The 22,995-nt window shown below is 38.0% G+C and overlaps 1 protein-coding gene across 1 annotated transcript in view; it reads left to right on the forward strand.

The window, feature by feature from the left end:
- The window catches only part of clstn2a (calsyntenin 2a), a 155,341-nt gene that overhangs the window by 91,620 nt on the left and 40,726 nt on the right, over positions 1 to 22,995 (forward strand). The window contains exons 3-5 of the mRNA XM_026150793.2: positions 15,562 to 15,757; positions 17,862 to 17,973; positions 18,125 to 18,221. Of these exons, the coding sequence (XP_026006578.1) occupies positions 15,562 to 15,757; positions 17,862 to 17,973; positions 18,125 to 18,221 (405 nt within the window). The remainder of the gene's footprint in view (positions 1 to 15,561; positions 15,758 to 17,861; positions 17,974 to 18,124; positions 18,222 to 22,995) is intronic.

Here is a 22,995-nt window from a genome sequence, read left to right on the forward strand (position 1 = left end):
TATGTCATTCAAATATCTTTTCTTTCTTTTTTTTGTTGACGAATGTGCCCACTTTCCCCCCACTACCCTTGCTAATTATTTTTGCCCATTGTGTTTTTCACACATGTTGACATTCGGTCCACAGCACAGGGCTAAATCATCTCTGAAGTGGTCGCACAGGATCTGACAGCTGAGCAAGTAAAATACGATTTTTGTGCATCTTTGCATGGCACCATGGCTTCTATCTGCTGTTAGGAGAAAAGGGAGGAGAACCCACTTTTTCCAGAAGTGCCAGAACGTTTGAAAGGCAATTTCAAACAAGTGACAGAGTAATGGATGAGGGCAGCGGCGGCCATCAGTCAAGTGCTGCACAAAGCTAAGTCAGAGTTCCAGCTAACATATACTTAGAACCACTCTCCTACCTCTGCACTACCTGCAAATGACTCAATTTCCCTCCCTGTTGTTGGAAATGACTTTGAAAAAATGTGCAAAATCCAAATACCTTCCATGAAGATGCTAAGTATTTCAGAAATCCTTTGGCAATGTCACTTGGCCACTGAATTAATGCCAGGTAGTTTGTGTATGTATTGATGTTATGACGTGCTCATGAAGCAAATATTTTGGAGTGATTATTGACATTTTCTCACTAACATGATCTTAGTGCATGCATATATGGCTGTATTTTGTCTATGACTTTCTCAATGGGACGAGATAGGGTCAGGAGATGCACAAACATTATCACACATACAGCATTTATTAACATGTTTTTCAGAAAGATTTTTTAATAAATCCCAGTTCTTTGGATTTTCCTCTATATTATGGTCATTTTCATTTTACATCTCCTTCACATAACTTTACACTCGCCAGAATTTGAATCCTCGATGGAATTTGTTTCGACTCACCACTAAAAACAGAATGAAGAAATTGAAAAGCACCAAAGGTCTGTATGAGTATCGAATAATAATGATTTGTGACTGCTGTTTCAGTTTAAATTCTAAACAGACCAATTAAAGAATAATAATAAGACACAGTGTTCTTATTATTATTTTTAAAAAGTACCGTATTACATAATGCAGCATTTTACTTAATCACTTGCCAAAGAAAGTAATTTGTTACCAAATGTGGCAAAAGTACAGACTTTCTTTACGTAAGCAGAAGTACAGACACCTGGGTTAAAAAATACTCCAGTAAAAGTACTGAAGCAACTTTTTTTACCCAAGTAAAAGTGAAAAAGTACAGACTCTGAATTGTACTCAAAGTAAGAAAGGAAAAAGTTGCTCCTCGAAGGATGTTTCTCATAACAATTTTACAATTAAATTTTCACAGACCACGTAAAGTTACAGAGTAGGATCGCTGAGGTGAGTAAAAGCAACACTCTGCTGACTCAGTGACTGCAGGGCTCCAAACCAGGAGCTTCATGGTGTGGGTTTCCGTGGCTGAGCAGCTCTTTTTGGTTGCCCTGTACTTTTGTCCATGTCGTATATTCACTCAAGGTAAATGCAGATCAGCTTCCCTTTAAGTGTACACTTTCAGGAAAATCTCAATGAAAAGATAAACGCACGAATCACCGATTTGTTTTCATTTTATTTTTAACAGAGATGCTTATGCTCATTTACTTACATTAAATAAAGATAGCTCACTTCCAGCAAGATTTAGGTTGTTGCAGTCTTTCAGCAAACTAATATCTCCAAAAGTACTCTGAAAAACTAAAGCTGAGCACCCTCATGTGCTAATACTGTTAAAACCACCTGGAGCTCTGCTGAGCAGCTGCTGAACTAATTTATCATTTCCAGTAAGGTTATTAGTATTCATTCTCAGGTTTTATCTAATGTTACACCCCTGAGGATTTCTTTGTCTCTGCTAATTGTGAGAGGGAGGATAAAGCCAAAATGAAAAAAGAGGACGGATGGGAATAAGGAGGTTCCTCCTCCTCCCATGGCACAAAAGGATGAAGACAATCTAATATCAACCCGTTCCTGCCCTTCTAAGACCTTTTGCTGACCTTTTCTTGTCATTTAACTATCACGAGTGGGGCTGTCTCTGTGAGGTGATGAATCTGTCAACTCGCAGTGCGTGCGCGTTGGGTGTTATATATGATGATTTTGGCATAATGGACGAAATTTCATACAAAATCTAATTAGTGAGACATCACTAAATGTGTTAGTGGGTAGTCATTCAACGGCAAAATATGGATGGAAGTCATATCTCTGTATCTATATCTATCTATATCCTTCTATTTCTACATCTATCTGTCTATCTATAACAAAGTAACAAACTGTTCAAGCTACTAAACTATTAAATGCTAGTCTATCATATGGAATTGATAGTATTTTCTATGCTAATGCTTTACATCATGATTAAAATGTTATGTAAAAAACACTTATTCAACAGTCGCAGAGAACAAAGTAAACCAACTGGGATGTTGACTCTTTTAACACGCCACCGATCAAACTCTGTTCCACAAGCAGGATGTGCGTTTATGTGCTTTGTGCGTATGCAATATTTTCCTTTAAAAGAAAATTGTGTTTCTGTCTAGCTAATTAAATGCTGTTACAGTATTCACAATAGACAAAACAGATATGACAGTTATGAAAAACTCAAATCTATTGTTACTGCTGTTCCAGTTTCACACTGTGATTCATGGCTGTATAAATGAATGGAGCTGTTCTCTCTAAAAACAAAAAGACACTTTTACATTTACTTCAGCTGAGGAACTGCCAAATGATCAAACATGACAGCAGCGCATGCATGAGCTATTGCCTGCTGTCTTTTACGACTAACATACGCAGCATGCAGAGATCAATGAAAGTTGACAGATTAGGTTATCTTAACCTCTGCAGCATATCAGAACTACACTGCTCATTACCTTCTCTTGAGATGTTTTCTCTGAATTTACCGTCCTGATGAATGCTACGTGCAGTCTCGCCCCACAGGCGACCCCCCTGCTGGCCCGCCTGACTGATGGTTCAGTGATGTCATTTTAATAAGTGTGTATTAGCATGCAAAAGGTCTCCTGTGGATCTCAATTGGCACCTGTCAGATTTCATTGATGTTATGTTTGCTTTAACGCGTTCTATAGTTAAACATCTATAACATAATGTGTAAAATGATTATGTATCTGTTCGCACCAAATAGGAGGAAGACAGAGTGCCTGGGGAGATTAAACAGAGAAACAAATGAAATGGATAAATCTATCTGCTTTGTTTTCCATGGTGCAGTCTGTTCACAGATTGCAAAAGCCGACGAGTAAAACCTTCTGTTTGTGTAAAACTGTGTTCAGATTCAGCAGCTCTACAGGCATTTGGATAGTAAACAGGAAACAGAACATAAGTGTACGCTATCTGATAGCTCAGTGGGTTTTGCAGATGACCACACGAGTTTAAGTCTGACCTGCAACCTTTTGCTGGGTTTCTTTCCCTTCATCCCTCCCCACTTTTCTGTATATCTTTACCACTCCACTATCCACTAAATGTAAAAATGCCCCCAAAAATGTTTTAAAAAACAAAACAAACATCTAGTAAAAAAGATAAGCCTTTATTTGTAGTGAAGATAAAAACCACAATTCAAAGGATGGTTAAAGTGGTAGAAAGAGCCTTTAAATGAAGGAATAAAGACAGCTGTTCATTTACCCTTCCATCATAGAGGCCTGATAGGATAATTTAATAAATGCTCTTGCATATTAAAATATGCTTTTAGTAGGTCTTACTTAATATATTCTCACCGGCAGCTTCATTAGTTATACCTTTATAATACTGGACTGGACTCCCTCCTGCCTAAAGAACAGCCTTATTCTTTGTAGCACAGATTCAACAAGGTGCTTGTTGATTTCGGGCCATACTCATATGAAAGCTGCAGATTTGTCGACTGCACGTCCATGATGTGACTCTCCAATTTCTCCACATTCCAAAGATGCTGTATAGGATTGAGATCTGGGAGGTCATAAGAGTACAGTAAGCTTAATGTCAAGCTCAAGAAACCGTTTTGAGAGGATTTAAGCTTTGTGACATGGTGTGCTAGCGTGTTGGAAGCAGCCATAAGAAGATATGATCATAAGATGATGGACATGATCAGGAACAATACTCATGCATGCTGTGGCATCTAAACAGTGCTCAGTAAGTACTACTGTAGGTTGCCCAAAATCCATCCATCCATCCATCCATCCATTCATCCATGGATGGATGGATGGACACACACCAATTAGTTAAACTGCAGGAATGTCTTAAAGACATAAAGACCTGGATGGCTTCTAACTTTCTGCTTCTTAATTCAGATCAAACTGAGGTTATTGTACTCGGCCCTGAAAATCTTAGAAATATGGTATCTAACCAGATTCTTACTCTGGATGGCATTACCTTGGCCTCCAGTAACACTGTGAGGAACCTTGGAGTCATTTTTGACCAGGACATGTCCTTCAACGCATATATTAAACAAATATGTAAGACTGCGTTCTTCCATTTGTGCAACATCTCTAAGGTTAGAAATAGCCTGTCTCAGAGTGACGCTGAAAAACTAGTTCATGCATTTATTACTTCCAGGCTGGACGACTGTAATTCATTATTATCAGGATGTCCAAAAAACTCACTGAAAAGCCTTCAGCTAATCCAAAATGCTGCAGCAAGAGTCCTGACAGGGACTAGAAAGAGAGAGCAGATTTCTCCTGTTTTGGCTTCCCTTCATTGGCTTCCTGTTAAATCCAGAATTGAATTCAAAATCCTGCTCCTCACATACAAGGTCTTAAATAATCAGGCCCCATCTTATCATAAGGACCTTGTAGTACCATATCACCCTATTAGAGCACTTCGCTCTCGCTCTGCAGGCCTACTTGTTGTTCCTAGAGTATTTAAAAGTAGAATGGGAGGCAGAGCCTTCAGTTTTCAGGCCCCTCTTCTGTAGAACCAGCTTCCAGTTTGGATTCGGGAGACAGACACTATCTCTACTTTTAAGATTAGGCTTAAAACTTTCCTTTTTGCTAAAGCATATAGTTAGAGCTGGACCAGGTGACCCTGAATCCTCCCTTAGTTATGCTGCAATAGACGTAGGCTGCCGGGGGATTCCCATGATGCATTGAGTTTTTCCTTTCCAGTCACCTTTCTCACTCGCTATGTATTAACAGACCTCTCTGCATTGAATCATATCTGTTATTAATCTCTGTCTCTCTTCCACAGCATGTCTTTCATCCTGTCTTCCTTCTCTCACCCCAACCGGTCGCAGCAGATGGCCGCCCCTCCCTGAGCCTGGTTCTGCCGGAGGTTTCTTCCTGTTAAAAGGGAGTTTTTCCTTCCCACTGTCGCCAAAGTGCTTGCTCATAGGGGGTCATATGATTGTTGGGTTTTTCTCTGTATCTATGAAGCGCCTTGAGGCGACTTTTGTTGTGATTTGGCGCTATATAAATAAAATTGAATTGAATTGAATTGAATTGAATCCATCTAGTTCAGGATTAGAGGCTGGAGCCTACCTCAACCAAATAGTGAAGGCAGGGCACAACCTGGAGAAGTCACCAGTCTTAAACTTCTGTAAATAACAGCGCAGGCTGCCTGGGGTTTTACAGTGCATCTTTATCTTTTTAGTGAGAGAGCAGGCCTTATTTTGAGAGTTCCTGGATCTCAACATCAGTTCAGTTTTTAAACTGGCTTTGACAGTTATGCACTTGTCTTACATTTAAGAAAGATGATAGCACAAAGGCCAGAGAAAAGTTAATTATTAGCTGCAGCAGACAAGCACAAATTATTGCATATACCATGGATTTGTGTCATGTGTACCAATGTTCTGGTTCTTATATAGTGCTTTACTCTGAGCACTCAAAGCTCTTTATACAACTTGCCTCAACTTGAGCTAGACTGACGTCCAATGAATAGCAGGGATCAAAGTGAATCAAAGTGTCCAGCATTTAGACTGGAAAAGGTTGGCAAGTAGCAGAAGGAATTCTTGTTCCTAAATTTCTCTGTCTTTTAGCTTTAATAGTTACAGATCTAACATAGGCCCTGGCCACTGAGTAGCATGTGACCTCTGAATAAATAAATTATGTCAAACATGCATTTATTGAACAAAGTCAGCTGTTTGAATACTGAGGGTGACTGTATGGAGCACGTAATTAAACTTTTCCGATACATGCTTTTAGTGTGACAGAGTCACAGAGATGATGAAAATGTGATTTAACAGTCATGAAATCCGTTCATGATAGGAGGTTTGTGAGAGCATCTGTGTCAGTGTGTCTAAGCTACTGAGCCATGTCCTTCTCTTCTCAGTGTGCCGCTGAGCTGACGGAGGTCATAGTCAGAGCCACAGTGACATTTACAGCTCAGAGGCTTATGGAAACTCCCTGCTGTACCTGGAAATCTGTAATTATCTCACAACTAGCCTGCCTGCAGCCCAGCAGAAGGGTGTCAAAAAATGCACAAAGAAACAGAAGCACAGTGATTTGAACGTCACTCATAAGAGGTGTGATTTGGTTGAAAAGATAATGAACAGATGATGTTCAGTACAAAAAGGTTAATAGGAGAGCAGGTAGGCTTCGGGGAATTGGTTCTTTTTAATGAGAGTGTTTCCTGTCTCCTGCAGATTTATAATAATCTTTTATAATTATAAAACAGAAAAAGAAGATATTACTTTTATCTGCTTCTAATATAAGGGGAAGAAAATGCTTGAATGATTTGACATACGATAGCAACATGGACCTGCCTATTCGGATGTTGGTCAGTCGAGTTTCTGTCTGTCAATTAATGCATCATATTCAGCCAGAGGCTGACTCACTGTCTCTGCTACTACTGACATTTGAAATGTCTTAGCAAATATTGAATGGGTAGCAGTGAATTTTGGTACAGATATAGCCTCATCAGGGTGAGTTGCAGCAGGTTTTGTGATGCCTACATAGTCCTGTGAAGAATCAAATACACCCTTATTGCTTCCAAAGCCATTAAGAGGGTAAGCACAGCCAGGTGCTGTTAATCCGTTACACTTGATTAATTGATCGTCAGCAAGTGTGAGCACCGCTGTAATAGCAGAATTTTTCACAGTTTGATGAACTGGTCAGGTGTGTGTTAGCACAATGCCGCAGTCCTCCCAGGAGTGGACGTCCAAACAAATTCACCTTAAAGTCAGGCACATCCAACAGATGAGACCGAAGTGGAGCTGTTTGACCATAATGGATAGCACCATGTTTGAAGAAGCCCAACAAGCACAAGAACCTCACACCAACTCTCAAACTTGGCGATGGAGCGATGATGATTTGGGCTTGTTTTATAGCCGCATTGCCTGGACACCTTTCGGTGATTAAGTCGGCCAGGAAGATGTGATGCCGTCTGTCCTTAAGAGAGCTCTGCATTAATGAATGCCCGAAAACCTCAATTGACTGAAGAACAGTGGGCCAAAATTCCTTCACAACAATGTGAGAGGTTGATCGTTTCACACAATTCATTAAAGCATTGTTGCTACAGGTGTTTCTACAATGATGGAGGTGGCACTTAAGTCTTAACAGTACTACATGCAAACCTTATTTTTTTTCACATGACTAGATTTCATCCATAACTCTTTAAGCTTGCAAAGCTGTAGATGCGCAACTGTTGTTTCTGTCAGTCCTAATTCAGAATAGATCTGTTTAACTAAAATAAATTTGGCTGACATAAAAATATGCATTTTTCTACCTTTGACCAACAATTTAGGTTTAATTTATCAAAGCTTTCAAAGAAAATCTTGAGAGTTGACATGAGTGCTTTTTAAGTTGTAAACCTGTCTAGTGAGGCTTAATTGGAGCCTTTTGAAAGTGTTAGGATAGAAAAAGAGAGAATCTGAATGGATTTATGGTTTAAATTGATCGGTGTTGCACTGTTTTTGTGTTCCAACCCAGAGACAAACAACGTGAAGAGGGATGCCCTGTGACAGCTGGGATAGACTCCAATGCCCCTGTAACCCTGAAATTGATAAGTGATCTTAAAAAAATGTCATATATTATTATGACTGTAAAGCAGCATGATCCTGGCCAGGAGCGTGTTTAAATATAAGCTGCTGCGTGTGTGATCAGTGAAAGAGCAGGAAGCTATTAAATTGTTAGCTGGTGACCTATATTAAACAGCAGCTGACTGAGGTGCAGAGGAGGAGGTGATGAGGGTGAGTGAGAGTGTAGACACATGAGTGTGTGTGAGGTGTGTCAGGGGTGAAGGAGGGCAAGGCTGAGTGGTGCATCTGAGTGCTGATGTTAAGAGCTAAATAACTGCTTACCGCTGTGAAAGCTACTGCAACGGAAGGGAGATGAAGCATGGGGAGGAGAAGGTGGCGAGGAGGAGGAGGAGTAGAACCATGATGAGATACTCAAGAGGTTGGTAGTGTTATTTATACCTGCTTTAGTTATCTCACACACTGGTATTTCTCTGTATACTTCCTCCCGCCTCCATCTCCCCTACAGGGTCTCTGCCCGCTCTGCCTCACTTTTTAATCCACTTCTCTGACCTCTTCTATTCTTATGCTATTGATGTAATTCAACTTTTTTTTTTATCTACCCATCTTTACTGAACAAGTTTGCTGTAAAAGCACGCGGCTGAAGCATATAGTACTCAAACTATCATCTTTCTATCACCGTTATCCAGGTGTTTGAGACTGTGCCTCATTCAGCGGTTAATGGTTTTAGGCACTTAGGCCAAAATGCTCTCCTCTTCAGCATTAAAGTCACAGCTGCATCTTCACTGACAGCAACAGTTCATCTGGTGAATTCCAATCCCACAACTTCAGTTTCCAATAAACACTAATTGCATCACAGACCTCCAAAGCCCCTAGCAGAATGAATGTGTATTGTCTTTGATAATGAATTCTCCCCATTCCTATATTGTGTTGTCTAAGGCATCAGCAGTCCTGGGTGAATAGATAACCTAAATGTGTGTGTGCTTGTGCATTTGCGTGTGTGCGTCCCATTTGTGTAAGCTTTTACTTTGTCACCCTGAGGTCAAGTGGATGGTGCGACAATCTCCCAAATGCAATTAGGAAGTGGCCGGCTATCTAAAGGAGACTCTGATGAATTACTCCTGCATGTCTTTCTTTAACTGACTTGGAGTTAAAGTGGCAAATAGATTCACCCATACACAGAGACAAACTGCACATTGTGTGAATACCGAGCTTTTTACTGCATTTCAGCGTGCCAAACAGGCTCTAAAGAATTTATAGCATTGAGATTGTTATCTCCTCAAAGTGGGACTATTTATTGCAGAATTTTCTGGAGGAGAGTGAGATGAGAAAATCGATTCTGGTGCGTTTGCATTAGAAGACATTTCAGAAGTAATTTTAGCTCAGTTTTAAAGAGGTAAGAACTCTTCTTGATTTATTTTCCCAATTGTCCTTGTTTGCAGTATATGTAAAGAGATGCTTTCATTCACTATACCAACCAATGGAGGCTTGTGAATCGAATACTAAGCTTACTTAACAAGCCTTGGTTACTTTCTAATTAGTAAGCCTTTCTTCTAGCAGTGTGGTCTTTTAGTCTGAAGTAGTAGAATAAAGCTTGAACTGAGGACCTAAAAATCTCTATAAAATGCAGTGACAAAAGAACCACTACTAATATTGATAACATCGCCTCCCATCCACTGTCAGGTGCTCGGTGTCCTCTCTGTGTCTTCACCGAAACCTTCGGAGACAATCCTCTTAATGCCAGCAGGGAAAGGCTTATTATAAGGCCATGAACCTTCATCATCCTCTTTCTCTCTTTTGCATTTTGCTCTTCCAACCCTACTCTCTCAAAACAACAACAGTAAAATAAAAGTAGCTGGAGAGGAGAGCTCTTTATAATGTTCAACTACTGCATCTATATTGAATCTCTTCGATATGTATTTCCAATAAAACTAATGTGTGTGTGTAGATACAGAGCTCTGTCTCATCTAGTATTTACTGGACTGCATTAGACTGTATAGCTTTGAATTGCTGAGTACAGATGGAGCATTAGTGGTTAAAATAATGTCCTTAAAAGTACAGTTGTTAAGTCTGAAGCTGGCAAACTAGTTGGAACATCTTAAACAGTTCACAGCTTATGGTGACAGAAGACTTATAGCACATTGTTTGCTCAGTCACTATACAATCATCCATGTGTGATTCAGAGCAAGCTCTGTCTTCATGAACTAATTTATAACTACAATGAAATTCACAAATGTTGTAAAAATCCAACAGTTACCAAGGATCCGGTGACCTTGCTAGACTGCAGGCTACGAAGTTCCTAATTTAACAGAAACATAAATCCCCTTTTCTCAGTGCATTTCTATTATTTGCAAACTGCTACCGGATACCTGACCAAAGGCACACAGCTCAAGCTCTTATCTTTCTGCATGAGAAAAAAAACCCTAATAGCGAAGGAAAAACCAAGTCCCATTAAAATCTGACACTGAATAAAGCATTCAAAATGATTTCTGATTTTATTCAGTGGGTGTTTTGTGGCGCACACTGTGCATATTGGGCAGCATGTTTGTACTTAATTCATAGAATATTTGCAGAACATTGGGTGCATAAGGAGGCGTGAGGACTGTAACACTACTCAGTTACACACACAGGTCTGACTGAGTGTAGTGTTAGAGTTTATCTGTGGGCCAGTAGTGGGATAAAGTGTAATCCATCCATTAATTAAACTTGAGGGGCAAGGGTGACCGTGAGATCAGTGCTGAAGGCAAGAGAGTGAAGGAATCGAGGCTTAAAACCGCCTGATACTCTGCTTAGAAACCCTCTTTAATCAGGGTCTTACAGCTTCCTACCACACATACACACACACACACACACACACTGTCACAGTAAAGCTTTTGTGTTTCCCGCTCTGCACAGAGTCAGACAAATGTGCACAGACACACCAGATGGAGTCACAACAGTATTTGATTAAGAATAGGAATTAACATGATTGAAATTTCTGTTTCTCTGTTGAGGCTTGACTGAGAAAGTGGGTTCATATAAGGCTTTCAGTACTTTAGAAGTCACTACTTGAATTTTTCATAATCCTGTGTGCATTGCGTTATGAACCTAAAGATGTTTTCAACAGAGGTGACCAATGTTTCCGTGCTGTCTTTGGGTGTCAGAATGGGAATTTTCTACAAGCTTCCAGATGAAACCTATGACCTATGGTTTGAAGGTATATGGAAATGCATATAAAACGATCACCAACTCAATATTGTATTGCAAAAAAAAAAGCAGAAGAGTGTGCAGAACAAACTATTATGATGCCACTAAACCAAACTGCTGAATACGTAGAAATTTGCTGAATTAAAAGATTTAAAATTATGCTGATTATGTATTAAGTACAAAGCCATCAGTTACCTCCAGGTGTCCAGGATTTGTTCCAGCTGAGAACAAGCAATTATGAATTAAGAGGAGTATTTCTTTTTCAAAAACCTATGATAATAAATAATGAAAAAAACACTGTATTTCTGTTACTGGGATAATTTTAGGGAATAATGCCAGAGATGATCTGAAGTTATGCAGCACTTTTATTACACTTAAATGTTTTACTTAAAAAATGTGTTCAGTAAGAAATACATCAAAATTTGATTTACTTGAAATTAATGTTATTATGAAATAACATCGTCACTTTGTGATTAGATAACCCTTTATGGGTAATATAAAGGGTAATTGTTGTTTTTTACTTGTTTATTGTCTATTATTTATTTTCTGAAATGAAAAATGACATGAAAAGGAAGAGAAGAAAGAAATTTAAATTGCATTTCTTGAATGTTTTGCTGTAGATTTCACATTTAAGCATCAGTGTTCGTAGATCCTGATTGCTGCGTGTAGTTAAAGTACTTAGTAACAGTCACTTCTGTAGTAAGTCATTCACATCTGACATGTTACAACTGTTCCACTGTTGCTTAAGTTTTGAAGCCCCGTTAATTAATTAATGTATCAAAACGAACTGTCATTTAGCTGCATGTATGCAGTCACCAATCACATCTGATTTCTTAAAAAAACACTAAAAAAAGTTTGCTGACTTTTAAAAAACCGTTAAAAAAAAATAAAAACAAAAACTTCAAAAAGCTTTTTTCTCCCTAACCCTAACCCTGTTATTTTCACAGTGCTGTTTTAATTAAGCAGAGCCATTATGAGCCACGGGGTCATAACAGAGGAGTCCGGTAAAACCTGTGAGTGCTTTTATAGCACCTAATGTTCTCGTTTCATTAACATCCATGTGGGTTATCAATCATCCAGTTCATGGTGAGTGGTTGAAAAGAAGGCAAAGAAGAAAGGTTTTAGATCTTCAATTCTTAACCCTCTCGAGGCAGGCGTTGCCGATTTGCTACAGTTAAAAACTAACAACCTGATTACCCCACATACATATTTTATGAGTTTTTTTTACTCAGAAGTACCACTGCAGGACTTGGTTGTGCATTAGCAACAAAAAGTTTAATTTAAGCCTGAGAGGGTTAAACAACTGATGGAGAAACCTAGATATTTTAGGGGATAATCCAAAGTTCAGCTGCCTTCTTTTTAGGCGCTCAAGAGTTCTTGTTTCATTAATCTGGATTTTGTTTTCTATTAAGTGGCACTGTCTCTAATTCCTAGTTTTTAAGGAGTGGTGTAACATGTTTTTTAATACAGACCTTTTGTGATGTATGGTTTGCAAATAGTGGCACTGACAAAAAGACTGGAGGTGACAGAGCTGAAGATATGAAGATTTTCATTAGCAGCGACGAGAAGGGACAAGATTAGTAATGAGCACATCAGAGGGAGAGCTCAGGTTGAGCGGTTTGGAGAAAAAGCTAGAGAGGCATGGGTGAGATGGTTTGGACATGTGCAGAGGAGGGATAGTGGATATACTGCACAAAGGATGCAGAGTCCAGGCTGTAGGCAAAGAGGAAGACCTCAGAGGAGGTTCATAGATGTAGGGAATGATGCAGGGGCCGAGGGTTAATGTGACAGAGGAGGATGCTAGGGATAGAGTGAAGTGGAGGCAGATGATCTACTGTGGTGACCCCTAAAGGGAGCAGCCGACAACACAACAGTCTGTAAACGAATCTCAGTCAGTTGAACCATTTGTTATATCTGATTCCCCTGCTATCTCTCTCAACTTTTCTTATGAATAAAGGCTCAAACAAATACACAAAGTTTCTCGGTAAGTCTATATCTGTGGCACACACACACACACACACACACACACACACACATACACAGAGGAACTTTGTTTAGCAGTGTTTAGTTATCATATAGACTATCACATTATCACTTTACAAGTGATAATCAGAAAACTATGCAACAAACAGACTTATCTGCAAAACATTTAGTGCACAAATTCAATTTAGAAACTTTTGCAAACTCAGTACATGAAGTGGAGGAAGTAGAGACCATAAGACATTCAAAAAGATTCAAAAATACATTCTGGAAAAACTTTTTAGGTCAAGCAAGTTTTATGATGGGCCATTGAGATGATACAGTGATGGCTATCTGGGAGGAGGAGCAGAAAGAGCTGATTTAGCCATTTGGACCTAAAGTTAAATTCTTCTTTTAAACAAGCTGCGTTTGATGTGGTTAAAATAAAGATTGAACAGAAAGTGTGAGCAGTCCAAAATATAGAAATGAAAGTTAAAAGAAATGAAATGCTCTGTCAAGTCATGCAATTTGCAGCGGGAATGCGCAAATTTGTTTTGGCTCCTTGTGACAACGTGTTAGCTTGCAGGGAATCATTTTCTCATTAAATGTATCCTTACTGTCCCTTTCCATTATTTTGGCAATTTAACATCCCAAGAAATACATGTTCCCCGACAGCTTGACATTTTGTGTCGATGCAGTTTATGCCGCTGAAGCATGCAGTGGAGTACCATCTATTTTAGATGATTGTTATTATCGAGCCATTTTTTGCTGACTCTTGAATTTTCCTCTCTTCCGTGGCGACGGGCCAGCTCCCTGAAGCAAAAATCTATGCATTTGGATATTTACTTTGAAAACCGACCCTTTTTCGCTCATGGTGTGCACGCCAAAAGATTGGGCTTCATTTCATCCATGCACGGCAGAAGGTTGAAATTATAGCATTCCCTCTGCTGATGAGGAACAAACTAAGTGGCGGGAAAGAAAATCTATATATGCATGCACATTATTAGGCTTGCATGGATGGGTGTGTGTGTGTGTGTGTGCGCAAAGTACTTCCTCCTCTTCCCTCGATCTCGCGCTCTCGTTCTTTCCTTGCTTCGTTATAAAGCTCTGTTTGGTTCTCGTTTAAAATGTAATCCAAAAAAACGCATTGGTCAAAACAGATGGAGCGAAAAATGTATTTCTATCCAACCTCCAAGCTGTTAAGTGGAAGTACCTTTTCCTTCTTCTACCACTAAGTCAGCACTGTATTAAAATCACCCTATCTGGGCATATCTGAGACTATAGGCCTGTCTGTGCATGTACCGGCATGCTTATTTCCCTTTTTCAAATATTGTCTTTCTACAAATGCAAATTGTGTCCCACTGTGATATTGAGAAACTTGTCATTTCTACAAAATTTAAAAGGAGGACAATTCAGGGGCTGGGCATCTTGAAAATTCATAAGGGATCAAACTTTGAAGAGGACTATGTTTGGCTTCACCCTAAAGCAGATTTGCAAAGTTGAATCAGGTTAAAAGGATCTGTGTGCATGAGAGTGGAGAGGAGCTAAAGTGGAGAGAAGCCAGCGATGACAGGGAGCTTTGTCTTTGTGTTTGTTAGTGGCATTTCCTCTATGTCCCGCTCTGTTCTGAGATATCAGCCAGCACAGGGTCAGAACACACCAGCTTTTCATTGCCTCCGCAAAAAAGATTTCCCAAATCCCTGAAATGAACACTTGTGCCAGGGGATGAATGCCGCAGACGAGTCTAGAGTCACAAACACACAACACAATACACTGCCAGAGTGTGGTGTAAACACTTTGCAGACAGGACAAATTCACTCCTTTGTTGAGGTGGCGCAGCTCGACACAAATCAGAAATTATTTTTTCTCTTAACTACACCCCGGGAGCTCCGCAGTGTGATTTTGTGAGCTGCTCATGCTGACAAAGATTCCTGTGTCCAGAAATGGACTGAAATGTGAAGTGATAGCCAATCTGTAAAGAAAAATGCCAGCAGTGTCTATTGTTAGTTTTGCTTCATTACCCGCAGTTTGATTCATCTTTAACTATCTGAGCTGTTGGGTGGCTACTGCTGTGTTTGAGAAAATGGCTGGGAGGAAAAAAAACAAACAAACAAACAAAGCAAAATAATAAGATTTTTACCAACAGTGTCATGAAAGAAAATTAAATGAATGAGGAGAGAAGAAATATTTCCCAAAGCTTTCTTTTTTTGTTGTTGTTTATTCACATAATGTGGACTTAAATTGCTTGTAGGTCTGATAGTTGTGCTGACTGCTTTCATGTTAAGTACCCATCAGTGTCTGTCCACTGATGAACCACATGCTGCGCAGATGTTGACTCTGTGTTGCCTTTGTCTTCTTCATCTTTGTGTCTATTTTTTAAAAAGAAAGATCAAAAAGAAGGTTTTTATTAGCCACCTAGCTCCTACTCGAAACTATCTAAAAATCAGTGTCTTTGCACTTCAAAAAACAAAAACAAAACAAATACTCACTACTTCTGACTGTGTAATCCTTTTAAATGTAACATTTCCTCATTTCTGTTCCTCTTAGGGGAGATTTGTGCCTTTAAGATCAATGGCGATGATGCTCCATTTGAGGCCGTGGTGTTGAATCGCACATCAGGAGAAGGAGTGCTGAGAGCCAGTAGCCCTGTGGACTGTGAGAGCCAGAAAGAGTACACCTTTATTATCCAGGCCTATGACTGTGGGGCCGGCCCAAGTGGTGCAAACTGGAAGAAATCCCACAAGTAAGACAAGCTGCGACTGTTCATGTGTCTGCATTCGATTTAGCTTTAATCAATAAAACGTCATTATGTTAAAGATTCTTTTTTATAGTGCGCCAAACATTTCAGGAAGTGTCTTGTTTATTTGTGCTTTTGTGAAATTCTGTATATTTTCTGAAAACTCTCTTATGAAAATGTAGTATTAAAACTGTCACATACGGCGCTGCCTGTTATTATTTATCTCAGTGTGACTCATTTGTGTAGCTGCAACTATAGCTGATTTATAGGGGGTGGACAAAACAACGTCTTACAAATAATAGACTTTATCTTCAAAATATACATGTCAGAGTTACAAAGGCAGCTGCTCAAGTGAGTCACATTAACTTCTGGGAAGCAAACACAACAAAACAATGCCAGTGTTTAAAAAACAGAAAAACATCTCCAGCAAAGTCGTTGTCATAAATGCAAACTGTGCAAATGTTTTGAGCCACCCCTGATTTCTTTATATTTCTTAGGTGGTAACAATAATAATAAATAATTTCCCCCAGGGATCAATAAAGTATTCTGATTCTGATTCTAATAATAATAACAATAATGATAACAGTGGTGGTAGTAATGGGAAATAAGTGCATATAGGACTAAAAACAGAGTTTGTACAAACTTAATAAGTTTGAAAGTCAGTATTTGGTAACCATCTTTCGACGCAGCATGAACTCTCTTAGGGAAACCTTCTTGCAATTTCTTAAAATAACTTTTAGTAATAATTCTCCAGGCTTCTTGAAGGACAGTCAAAGCTCTTCCTTGGATGTTGGCTGCCTTTTGTTCTGTTCAGAGTGTCTGGGATCGTTGTCATGTTAAAAAATGAAGCCGTTGACAATCAGATGCTTTCCAGACTGCTTATTGCTTATAGCTCTTTGGGAATGACCTTGCTAGTGCAAAAAATAATATTTTATGCCTGTGTCATTTTTTATAGATTCAACTAAAGAAATTTTAAAATCATTTATACAGTTTAAAATTTACATTCCTCTAAAAATGGACCAAAAAAAGGTCTGGACTGATAACTGTAAAAAAGTAGCCAAAGTATGTCGAGAAACTTTGAAAAACTTAAGACCACTTTTAAATGTTGCGAGCAAGTCTGGCTCCTTGGAAACGAAATATTTAAAATAAAATGAGGGGTGACTCAGTACTTTGCCACAGTACTGTGTTTATGCAATGTCTGTGGCTTTGCATTCATTTGAATGTAGGTTTAGCTTTGTTTATAAATTCCTTCATAAATTACACTGCGAGTTACAAAAAAGAATAACTGTGATAATGAGATTGAGTCTTTCTTCTCCTAGTTCCTTTCTTCTGTTGTTATTGTCTCTCAGTCCTTTATACTCTAGCAGTCACAGCTGTTGCAGATATGTCTGAAGATATGTCCTCCTAATGCTTTGTCAATATAATGTCTGTCTGTAAACTGTGTAGCGGTGCTATGTGAATTAGATTGACAGACAGGCAGACTGGCATGGACAGCAGCAAATCAAACCCTCTGGTTCTCCAGTCAGAAGCACCAAGCAGCTAAAATAAGACACCGCTTATGGGAGAAGAGCGAGAAATGCAGAGAAATTTATCAGCTCAGGGATCTGTGATGAATTTCTTTAGTGGGAGATGAATGACACGGACTGTACCCTGTGTGTGTCTGTGTGTGTCACATTATCATGGCGTGACATTCTAAATAGGCCTCATTAAGCTAATGTCATTAATTAGCCAGATGTGCTTGCTCAGATACGGTGGGAGTTGCTGGCAGCAAAGGTCACCGGTGAAGAAAACTTCATGATACATCTGCGTTATTGCTTCATTTATATACTTTAGTGCACAAATGTTATCTGAGAGCTGCGTTAACCTTCCAGCTGATGATATTGTGAATTCAGAGTTGAATGTAGGGAGAGGAAAAGCAGGTGCGAGAAAAATTTGAAGCTTAAACAACAACAACCCAGCTTTGCAAAACATTCAGGGGATGAATCTGTGCTTTTTCCCTAGCCTTAGTCTTCCTATTTACCCATTTCAGCTCCACATTAATTACATATTTTACCTAGTGTGTAATCCCTCATACCAGCATCTTCTGTCTTCTACTTTTTCTTACATCCAGAGCTGTAGTTCACATCCAGGTGGATGATGTCAATGAGTTCTCCCCAATCTTTCGGGAGTCTCTGTACAAGGCATCAATAACAGAAGGAAAGATCTATGACAGCATTTTGCAGGTATCAGTTTTCTGTTTTTATCATTGCTTTATTGTTAAAATCAGTATGTCAGATAAATGAATATGGTCTAACAATGCCACAAGAAGCGTACACAGCAACAATGTTATTAGTTGTGTTTGTGTTGGATTAAAGTGTATGTTGGTTGTTAAAGGTGGAAGCCTGGGACCAGGACTGTTCACCACAGTACAGCCAGATCTGCAACTATGAAATTGTGACTGCCGGGACGCCATTTGCCATAGACCGCAATGGTAAGTGTTTTTGTACATGCGTGGCTTATTGTCTGGCTGGAAAGTGATATGATTAGGAGCAATCACATAAAAAATAAAAATAAAAATTGGTCATTATTAACATTTCTTTTAAGTCAAAAACAAAAAATGATAAAAAAAAAAATGTTTTGATGATAAAGGATTTAATTAAATGGTAAGAACATAAAGAATTGACCGAATAGGTTCAGGCTGAAGCTTTAGGTACTCACACCTGCTGTTTTCTAGCTGCAGTAAATATCACCAGAAACATCCCAAAGAACATAATAAATCAAGAAAAAGCATTAAACAAGTAGAAAGACTAATATTTCATAAACAGTGATAATCATACCTCACTGTTATATGTGTTTATGACCTGAGTTTTAAACACACAGATTTTTAATTCCCTATCACAATCACTCAACGCTTTTTACAGATATACATCTTTTTTAAAATATTGATCTTGACCTTGCTTTTTTAAACATACCTTTGAAACAGCCTCTGAATACGTCCTGGAAAGAGATTATTTTGTGCTTTGTACATTATCAGTGCAGTGCAGAGATCAACTAAGTCATAAAATATTAAAGCATGCAATTTAATAAACAGTCTTTTGGTTGGTTTATAATAATCTGATCTATTTATAATTCATTTAGCTTTCATTTAGTGTGTGAATGTGTGTGTGAATGGGTGGATGACTGGATATGTAAAGCGCTTTGGGGTCCTTAGGGACTAGTAAAGCGCTATATAAATACAGGCCATTTACCATTTACCATTTCTTCTGTAGCAAATAAACTGAATTGATGTGATGTGATGTTTCCCCATACCTTCACACAATAGGTAATTGTGAAACTTTCAAGGAACAACAGAGTATGTGTATATATAACTTTTAAAGATATTGTTAATGTTATATAATATTAGTTTTTAAGGCTTTTATGTTGAACATTTGGGAATTGTTTGTGTGAGCCTGTCGACATAATTTAAAGTGAATTACCACACTCAAAAATGTAGTGTGAGCCACTCTTGTGAAATTCTTTCAGATGTTTATGAATGTTTAATTCACTTTTACTATATTCAAAAGCTGTTCCAAACCTTTCCCCAGTGCAATATAAATTTGTGTCATTAGCAAATAAAGCAAATATTAACAATTTCGACATGCTACATATGTCATCTATGTACAGTATAAACAGCATAGGGCCCAGCACAGAACCCTGTGGAACCTCACAAGTAACCGTCACTAAATCATAGTCAGCATTATTTATACATCTATACTGATATCATTCATCTAGGTAACAATATAAACATAAGCTGATTGTCTCATTCCAGTTCTTGCATAAGTATTTTGTGCTCTAAAGCTTTTTGAGGTCACACAGTGTATTTCTTGTTATCCAGTGCGTGTGTTACATCTTATACTCATTGCATTACAGTTAAGGAGGAAGACCTATTTGCTTTAAACACAAACTAACAGTCACTTGATAGAATTGTGTATTTCAATCCTTCCAGCTCTGGGAAGTGGAGAAATTGTTCTTTAATTGGATAATGTGTTTTTCTTCACTTTTATATATTGGAATGGCTTTTGTTGTGTTTTCTTGGAAATATACTTGAAACAAATGACTGTAGACACTCTACACAAGTTTGTATTGACAACATCTTCATCTACACCTTCCTTGTCTCTTGACACCACAATCTTATTGGCTAAGCAGTTACGATAGTTTGCTGTTTAACTTCTTTTTAAACTACTTTAACTCTTTTTTTTTTTTTTAAACACTGTTAAACACTCATTTTATGGTAATAGTCAATTTAATTTAGTCTAATAGCACTTGTTAATTTACTTTAGATGTCATATATTTAGAGCACAAAAGCATTTTGCCTGGAGAATAACAAAATATAGTGTATTTTGATATAGTAGTGGCTTACACCTTACTGTATTTGTAGCGCAATCTCTTATTTTGTTGGTAAAAATCATTTTTAATTTTTATCATATGAGAAATTTTTTACATTTCCAATACAGTTACTCTAACTCTAACGGCTGTGAGGTTCTTGTCCCACTTGAACACAAACAGAATGCCCAATGTCTTCAAAAGAAGAAAACTATTCCTCAGCCATACATGTAATACTGTGATCTCAGCCAGCTGAAATTTGCCAAAGACGAACATGAGACAGCCCGAGAATGCTCCGAAGACTTTAAAATGAATAATGGAACGGGCCATGGAGAACAACTTTGTGTAAAGGCATAATATCGAGGATGATTTTAAAGTAACGCTGTCTGCTCAGCAGATTAATGTTAATGCAACAATAAAATACATCTTGAAAAGCGAAAAACAGACAACTGTGAAATATTCCTTTTTATTGGAATAATACTGTAATCCATGAGGTAGCTTTTTATTGGTTCATAGCTCAAAAGTTACTTGACAGATAGCTGCCTTCCTCTTAAATTGTTTTGAGTTTTCCCGTGTTCCTTTGTGGCTTTACGCCAGTCCTACTTGACTGGAGGAGTGTATTTTATTTTTGATTAAGTGCTATTCTGAGCTTATCAGCCTATATAAAATTTCAGCTTTGGGATTTGCACTACTGTCTCTCTGAGCCTGCACATCCACACTGATCTGTGTAATCCAAACACACACATACACTGCTTTCTTTACTGTATCTCCCTCTCTTAGGTTCGTATTTAATATTTTGTCTTATTACTTTTTGAGTTCAACCTCCTGGTCTTTTTCTCTCAGTCTTTTACCGTTGTCTGGCTCATTCAATTTAAAGCCCTTACAGGCACAATATTATTGTTCGGAAGAAACATATTAGTTAGACTTTCTTTATAGAGAAATACTAATTTTGTGAACTGAGAGAAGTGCAAGACAAGATAAAGCGTAAATGGGCTGCAGCATGTAGTTCTGCTAATGGATGTGGCGTAAACTGTAATCTTAAAATTAGACAGTAAATTTAGAATTAAAAATGATTGAACCCAAAGCACCATTGTTTAGACTGGTATAAATAAATGGGCTTCAAGCCAATGTTACATGGGGTAAGATGTTGCAGCAGCTCTTTAGAAAAGAACATCCTGTTTTGTGATTACAGATACTACTATTTGTACTCATTCATCCTTCTTTAAATGAATTCAAAATCATCTGTAAGGAAATATTTTTTTAGGTATTGATAAATAAAATTAGAAAGTTTTACTTCATATTCTTTTTGACTGCTGACACTGACATAATTTACTATAATATTGCTTAGATCTGTGCAGACATACTAGCAATTTAGAATGACCAGTGGATAATTTATTCTCATATATAATACTGAGCATTGCTTTATATTTTACTGGATAAATGGGAAAAGACGCAGGGAGTTTTGCAACATGTGCAAGCATATGTGCAAATACAGAATATAAGACAACAGTTCTAACAAGCTTGAAAGTCAACATTTTGTATGACCACCTTTATTATTTCCTAACATTGTCAAACTGAGGAATGAACCTGTTGCTTTCCCCCCACGTTTTTCCATCTGCTTTAGATTTTTTTTAAGGCCTGCCATGTCTTACTTTCTCCTTCACTTGTTCAGTGTCTGAGATATGTCAGTATTTCAGCCGATAGCGCTTTAGAAATCATCTGTCATCTAATCATCTATCTATTTATTTCATGCCTGTCAAACTGTGTTATCAGCCCTTTCAAAGTAATGCAAACCTTAAAGGGATATTCCAGCCTATTGTTACTGTATTTTAAAAAGCATCATAGTACTCAAAATCAGTGCAGGACAAAATATCAAAGTATTAATAATATGACGACTCATTAGATATTGTATTTATATGACATATTTAAATAAAACGATTTTTTTCTCTAAATGTCTTCATTTTTAACCTTTTTAATGTTTAACTAACTTTCTTAACTCTCCTGGCTCCTCTTCATATTAGGTCAAAAAGTAAATTAAAAAATTATGTTTAATTTGCTTATTTGGCTTCTCTTTAAAAAACAAAATATGAAGATTGTTGCTTTAGGTCACATTGATGCAGAGTCATTACACTCATTTTATTTCATTTTGTTAAACAAAACTATTACCAAACTGCTAAACTAAACTAACTGATAAAGTGGTTAAAAAATTATAAATCAGCCACCTGGAGAAAGGTTCTCTGCTAATAAACAGAGATGGGAAATTGTGCTTTACTGTTCACACCAGCAGCAGCTCAAACGCTCACTGTTGGAGTTTTTGGTAAAAACTGTCTGATTCTGACCTCCTTGCCTTTCTTCCTCTGACATTTCTCTTTTTTTTCTTTCTTTCTGTTCTCTGAACTGATTTTCTTCTCTGCCAGCAGCTAAGCCTCCAGATGCAGCACAAAAATAGTTTCAGTTGTCTTCTGGGGTCTGAAAACACAGTCCTTAATGCCAATGTTACAATAATCTCTCCAAATCCAAACCAAGTTTCCCAAATCAGTAAATATGTACGCATCAAGCTGTCACAAGCTGTCAAAAAACCATCATAAAACAGAAACATTCAAAAAGCTTAAGGACAGCATTAGGTCAGAAAGGTACATTACCAGCATGAACTTTAACAGAGAACATCAGAGGAAAAATGTGAAATGCTAATAATTATCTTTTACAATTAGCTGGCAGTGAGTCACCCAAGGCCTCTTATTGAAAATGTACAGGCTCGTGGCATCTCCTCTTCTCAAAGCGTTACCCTGGTGACAGGTGAAGATAATCCATCAGTGTGGTTTTACATTTACTGTTTACAGAGAGGTTTTAATATTCAAATGTAATACAAGGTTACTGGACCTTGAGTTTTCAGTAAAAGGCTT

This window comes from Astatotilapia calliptera, chromosome 18, assembly GCF_964374335.1.
Source record: "Astatotilapia calliptera chromosome 18, fAstCal68.1, whole genome shotgun sequence".
In the NCBI taxonomy this organism is placed as follows: domain Eukaryota; kingdom Metazoa; phylum Chordata; class Actinopteri; order Cichliformes; family Cichlidae; genus Astatotilapia; species Astatotilapia calliptera.